General features: G+C 35.8%; 1 protein-coding gene across 1 annotated transcript; it reads right to left on the bottom strand.

Annotated features, from left to right (window-relative positions):
• Nucleotides 1–4779: 4779 nt before the first annotated feature.
• On the bottom strand, nucleotides 4780–6394 carry LOC136230939 (scarecrow-like protein 32). Its single transcript, XM_066020153.1, has one exon. The coding sequence runs from the start codon at nucleotides 6124–6126 to the stop codon at nucleotides 4780–4782; it is 1347 nt and encodes a 448-aa protein (XP_065876225.1). The 5' UTR covers nucleotides 6127–6394.
• Nucleotides 6395–7390: the final 996 nt, after the last annotated feature.

Here is a 7390-nt window from a genome sequence, read left to right as displayed (position 1 = left end):
GGTGGTCTTCCATCGTCCGAACGCATCGGCAGTATAGTGCATCATCCTAATTGTTCTGTAGTAAAGAGGAAAATTACTGCGTTCAATACAGATGCAGCAGCAAATAAGTCATCCGGACTCACCATCCAGTGGAACTCACTACAACCCGCTCCTGCCCATTTAATACGTGTGAGGGCAGCATCAAATCCGTTCCCGTATACTGGCACATACAGATCACGGTTTGCCCGCATCTCATTCTCTATGAGCACTCTCATCAGCTTCCACTCCTCTTGGTTAAAAATGATGGCATCGGCTAAAACACGAAATCCACAGTTACCATCTGCTACAACATCATGGAATCCAGTAATAAATGGTACGATGAGACCTTGAACCCGATGTAAATGGTGGTAACTGGCGATATCCGCATCAAATCCGACTGAAAATATTAATATATGAAATTTATCAATAAAAATATATTTACTTTAACTTCAACATATATATAAATGAAATAAAATATACCCGGCATCTGGCTGTTATGCACAGATGAGGATGAAGAACGGCCTCGACTACGACTACTCCTCGAACCCGAGGACCGTGCTCGACCTCGTGGTGACTGATTGTACTCCCATGCACTCGGATTTCGTTTTGTTGATGAATTTCCCTTTGGTCTACCCCTAACAGTGTCTTTGACCTCAGGTTCTTTAAAGCCACTTTGTTCCGGGTTTATCTGATCATGAATGTACATCGATATGCTACGCACCATTGAAGGATCTAATTTTTCAACCTTTTCTACAAGAGATTGAAAAAATCGATGATCCTCAGACCCGTCAGCATATACTGGAGCAGTAACTGGTATGTCACTCAACCCTTCAAACGCAAGAGATCTCCAAAAAGGATGGATGCGGTCAACACGGACCGATTCATTTGTGTCAATATATGTTTTCAGCTCACATGCACACGGAATGCCATGAGTCATGGGCAACACGCATCCGCATTCAGTTACCACATCCATACTCAATGCGTGCATACGCTTGAGCTCATCATTTAGTACAGCCAAGCAGCAATGTGAAACGTGTAAGTCGAGATACGTGAAAGGTTCTCCACAGTGATTCACCGCAGATCTTCTTCTCGAGTCCTCGAGTGAGTACCTGATTATATACAATGACGGATTACAAAACTAATGTATTAAATTTTAAAAGATTAAAGCAAATAACAGAATAAATGTCTTACTTGATCGCCTCGATCTGAGCCTCAATGTCCTTGTGCACCTTCGCCTACACTGTATCAAGTGCACCAGTAGATGAATTCAACCACTGTGTCAACTGTGCATGTGAACTCTCCACTCGACAGGTTGTGGTATTTCCTAAGTGCAACACCTTGTTCGTCCATGCTCGACAAAACTTCTCTTTATGCACTAGCCACGTGGTCTCCACGTACTGAATCACACCAGGCCAGTTGCCAGTAGTATTCTTCATGGCTACCACTACCGCCTCATATTCAGCTTCTGTCGGGGCTTCAATTATACGTTTCCATTTGGAATTTTTAAAAATTTCACCAAACTTCTTCATTCCACTCAACTTGCCAACTCTATCCTCCACATCTTTATTAATATGCCATGTGCACAATAAATGATGAGAATGAGGAAATACCTCATGAACCGGCCGCATCAGTCCTAACTCCCGGTCTGTAGCAATGACTGTCGGATGCACATCAGGTTGGAGCAAAAGCTTCAATTTTTGTAACACCCACATGTAACTACCCTCGGTTTCATCCTTCATGATTGCATAGGCGATCAAGAAGTTTTTGTTAGAAGGCGTCATTCCAATGATTTCAAAGAATGGCATCTTATACTTGTTTGTTTTATATGTTGAATCCATACCAACAAACAAGTAATAAGATCGGAACAGTGTGATCGATGTTGGATGTGCCATAAATAAGTGAGTACGACATTGCTGCCCGGCACCGCTTGCGTCTAATGTATATAGTCCTTATCTATAGTAAGCCGATAAAACTGACCGATTACATCCCGACCCTCAAAGCTCTCAGTCCTGATTTTCTCCCTGTAGTTATAGATATGTCTTTGTGTCGGGCAATCCTCCGGATGTTTTTCTTTGATTGCAGCAAAAATAGCACAAGGCTTAGCTTGAGCTGAACTCATTTCACGAACAAGTTTTTTGGAAGCCGGGCTTAGTCCGCTCATCTGTCTGTAGCCCTGACGATATACAGCCAACTGATAACAGTGCTGTCCTCTATCTCTAGGAATCCCATTCACCACCCAACCGCCCAATTCGCCGATTTCCATAACCTTTATCTGGAATTTGCAACCACAGTACTTTGTTTTTGTATTCTTCCGTAGTATAACATCTATATCCACATCCTTTTTCCTTTTATAATTCTTAACACCACGAGCACATTTAACCAATATCCACTTTGACTTGCGCCCCGTCTTGTGCGACGCTGTTGTTAACTCAAACCTGATCCCAATTGCCGTCTGTTTTGCCTAGTTAACAGCTTCATGATATGTTTGAAATGTTTGTTTAGGAAAAAACTGCGAGCTGTAATCTATGCCGTTTTCGTCAAATTCTTCCCACGAAACCTCCTGTAAATGATTAATAACGAACATTACATTCCAAAACGTGACATTTCTATAGCGTTTCGGTGTCTAAACCCGAAAAACAGCCACAAATTTGCTCGGGCGTGTGAGCATCACGCCCCACCACATGGTGGGGCGTATGAGCATCACGTCCCACCTAATGGTGGGGCGTATGAACATCACGCCCCATCTCATGGTGGGGCGTATGAGCATCGCGTCCCACCTCATGGTGAGGCATGTGGCTATCACGCCCCACCACATGGTGGGACGTGATACTCATACGCCCCACCATGTGGTGAGGCGTGATGCTCACACGCCCGAGTGCCGAACCAGATTTTTTTTCCCAATTCAAATTACAGAAATGCAAGGAAGTTAAATCGGAAAAATACCTCGACTTCGGACGTAGCATCACTCCCGTCTACTCTCGGTGATAACGGATTGTCTTCCATCAAATGTTTTGTCTTTGATTCGGATGAAAATGAGTTTGAGAGAGTTTGGGAGGGATTCAAATTTTCTGTTTTTTGTTCAAAGGGCATTGAGGTCTTTTTTCGAGGCTGGAAGTGTGAATATGGGGCTGGGTTTAGTAACCCACAAAAAATAACATTAATTTCTAAGTTAATTTAAAAAAAATCATGTGCTTTCACGTTTTCGTAGATCGGTACATGTGAGTTTTTTTTGCTCCAAAGCAAATGACTTGACACCTTTAAAATACAATGATATTTTCAAAAAAATTTAAACAATTTTTTTTTTACCTTTTCGATGACTTTTTGACCCGCTTCTTTTTTTATGGAATTCCAGATTTCTATATTTTTTTGAAATTTCTGAAATTCCAAAATCTGGAATTTCTATAAATTCTAAATTCATTCTAGAAATTCTGAAATTCTAGATTTCTAAAATGAATTTAGAATTTAAGTTTTCTAAAATTTCAAAATTTCTAGAATTTCAGAATTTTTGAAATTCTAGAATTTCCAAAATTTCTAAAATTTCAGTATTTCTAAAATTCCACAATTTCTAAAATTCCAAAATTTCTAAAATTCTAGAATTTCAAAATTTCTAGAATTCCAGAATTTCTAGAATTCCAGAATTTTTGAAATTCTAGAAATCTGGAATTCTATAAAATTTTGGAATTTTATAATTTCCAAAATTCAAAAATATCATTAATAAGAGGCTTAGATTTCTTCTTTGTTATAATTAAAATTTCGAATCTGTTTTACAAAAGTTGATCATTTATTGGGATAAGGTTCAATCTATCCGAGAATAAGACACAAAAATATCCATAACGTTAATAGGTATGCACAATTTTATCTATAAAGTTGACATTTATGACCAATTTTATTCATAATGTTGATAAGTTTGATCAATTTCATATATTATTAAAAATCACAGATATTTTGTTTTTAATTTTCAATTTCAATTACATATCAGTTGATTCTAACTTTCAATTTTTCATGTTTTCATGATTTTTGTTGTTTTATCGCTTTTTTCTATTTTTCTTATTTTTCCATTTTTTCGTTTTTTGCGACTTTCACATTTTGTTTCACTTCTTTTCTAACTTTTTAGTTTTTTTCATTTTTTATTTTTTTAAAATAAATCACATGCTTTAAATTACAATTTGTTATTTAACACTCTTAATTTAATATATAAATTATAAAAAAGGTTCTAAACATACAAATATAAGACACAACGATAATTCTTCTCATATCTGTTTATAACTCTTCTCTCACTTGCAAAAGCATTAGAGATTGGTCGCTGATCACCGCCCTCACCTGTAATACTATAGGTATTTGCTCATCCATAATTCAAACACCGATGAATCCCCAATCAGAATTAATCATGAATCACTCGACATAGACTGTATGGAGAGTTATTAAAAGAAATGAAAAGAATAGTTTTGATGAGAAAGTATCTAAGACTCCAATTTGAATTGGTTAAGGCTTAGATTCAAAGTAACCTATTTAAAACCACGTTTATCATTAATTCTTACATTATTAAAACTCTCAAATCTTCCTCCCAAACAAGTAGTAAATGTTGTTAGGGTTTTATATGCTGGAGAAAATTCATATTAGATAATCTTGTGTAAATTAAATCCTAATGAACAGATTGCATTAAGCTGCAAATGATTATCTACTCTTAGTATATACATTGCAAAGACTAAACACAGAATTAATCATCAAATAAAAGAGAGAATGAATAATGGATTTAATTATTTAAGCAGAGATCCAAGCAGTAGCAAATACAACATTATGACCTTTCCAAGTAAGAACAAGATCATCTTCTTCCTTCTTTAATCCCCAACCAGCAGCATGTTCAGAAAGCATGTTCTTAACTTCAGAAACTGCATCTTCTCCGAAACAAAGGCTCCGAAAATTCGAATTCCTCATCCTCTGAACCCATCTGCTCTTAGGTTCAATCCTTTCAACTCTTTGCAGACCTTCATGAGCTATCACATTCTCAATCTTCCAACATATATCAGCTTCATACCACTGTCTTTGCTTACTCCCTCTTGGAAGAAACGTGTCCACTGTATCATAAGGTATCCATAGATAATTGAAAGCTGACCTTAATCTACACACCAAATTATTCGATGTTAAATCTGCATCTTCATCTACTAAAACCACAACTGTTGGGTCTAAACTCCTAAGTGATTTCAGAAACATACTTCTATAAGAATGAACACTAGACGAAGTAGAAGAAGATGAACTCGGATTATGATTCGAAAACGTTTCATCTGGGATATAATGAAGTAACATTTGACAGTTTATAACAAGTGCTTCAGCAGTGTCAGTGTAAATTGAATTCTGCATTCGAAGTTGTTCGATTAAGGAAGAGAAACCATTCGCATAAGTAGCTGGAACAACACTGAATTCGAGTATCACATTGCGAGAACGAGCAAAAGCTATCAATTTAGACCCCAATTGTTCATAAGAAAGATCAAGCTTAGGAGGAATATGTTCAGTGAAACCAGCAACAGTTAGCTTCAACATTGGAGTAACCTCAAAACGGGTAGCAATAGCATCAATAAGAGTAGGAATCTGCATACAATGTGTTAAACTCAAATCCACAATATGAACAACCGGGTAACCTTCAATAGCTTCTAAAATAACAGCATTAGCAGCAGTAAAACCGAAGCGATGCCAAGGGGTTAAATCAACAAAACTAGCAAGTTCAATGACAGAAAACTGATGGGTGTTGATAGAAAGAGAGGTGTGAGAATTGGCTATTGAAGCAAGGAGTTTACAAGTACCATTTTTAGCAGCACGAGTGATTAAAGCTCGAAGGAAAGCACAGGTTAATCTTTGATTAGAATCGCCATCTGGGGGTGCAATATTGTTAAGTACCCAAAGGATTTGTTGAGCTAAAGTTGCATCATTGCTTTCAATTGCATTTGCACAATGGACAAGAAGTTGCTCCATACAATTAGCATCCCCAAAACTTGCTAGGGATTTAGAGGTGGGAAATCCAGGCCAAGGACGGGTTGTTTTGGGGGTCTGGAGGAGGGGGGTTTGGTTTATGTTCATGTGAAGATGTGGTGGGGTTTCAGTGAATTGCATCATCAGAATTAAGGAGCAAAAGGGGTTAAAGGATGAGAAATAATCAGAAATCAGAAATCAGAAAACACAAAGGAAGATAGAAAAAGACGAGACTAGTAGTAGTGGGTACCTTAGCATTGGGAAATGAATCAGCAAATAGGTATGAATTAGTAATTTCTGCAGTTGAATCTATAAGGAAATAGACATTTCAGCTTTTTATCTGAGGATTTTATTGAAGGAGGAAAATTAAAAAGGACTCATCAGGGAAGGTATATTAAACTCTCATCCCCATAAAAACCCTTTACTTCAAGTCAAAATTAGGCAAAAAGGCCACTCTTTTTCTCTTAAGAATCATCATGGATTGCAAAAATGTCTAATTGTTTCTTCATATATTATCCCTTTAAAGAGAGAGAGAGAGAGAGAAATATAAATGGAAAGAAGGAAAGACCTTTTTCTGTTTCAATCATTATGGATATGGGTAAATATCACTCATAATCATTGAAGTTTATGAGAATTATATCCTCTCATAGTTATAGATAGGTATTTTAGTTAGAATTAACCATTAATGATAATGCTCTATTCGAATGAATCCCGCAACATATTTTAAAAACAATTGGATGGACCCTACCTACCTTATTGCGTAAACTAACAGCCAATTTTTATTGCGTGGCCTGACTTTAGTGGCGAATACATGATCGTTCAATTTTTTTCATACATATACATTTTATCATTTGAGTGGTCTAAAATCAATTTTTACGTACCACGGCAAAATTTCTCATAATTAAGCTAAATTTGGACTATAAAATAAGATTAAGTCGTTTTAAATAAACTTGGAGAAAATTATTGACTGTTATATATTAATCAAATTGAATTTTGTAATTAAATACAAACTTAATGAGTTAATCATTTTTAAATTTCAAATAATATTTTTTTTAATTTTACTCTCATATATAATTATTAATTATTAATAACATGAGAATTCTCAAATTCTAAAATAATACTATAGTACTTAATACTTTAAAAGTTACACAAATTAAGGATCAGGGTACATTTTTGTTTTACTATCATAGAGTAATTTTAAACAGTTATATTAAATAAATAAAAAGTTATTTATTTTCTTTGTTACATTGATTATAATGTCATCATATATATATATAAAAGTCAGTTCATTCAAATACAATTTTCACATCACTGTTTTATTGATTTTTCTTTTTAATTGCCCATAACTATTTTATTGAAGTGGTCTCGTTTGAAATAAATTTCAAACTTCAGTGACCGTCGTTAGAAT

Source organism: Euphorbia lathyris, chromosome 5, assembly GCF_963576675.1.
Source record: "Euphorbia lathyris chromosome 5, ddEupLath1.1, whole genome shotgun sequence".
Lineage (NCBI taxonomy): Eukaryota > Viridiplantae > Streptophyta > Magnoliopsida > Malpighiales > Euphorbiaceae > Euphorbia > Euphorbia lathyris.
This window is presented reverse-complemented; position numbering and strand designations above follow the sequence as displayed.

Coding starts and splice junctions, on each gene's coding strand:
- LOC136230939 (XM_066020153.1), bottom strand. CDS start 6,126: ATGATGCAATTCACTGAAACCCCACCACATCTTCACATGAACATAAAC.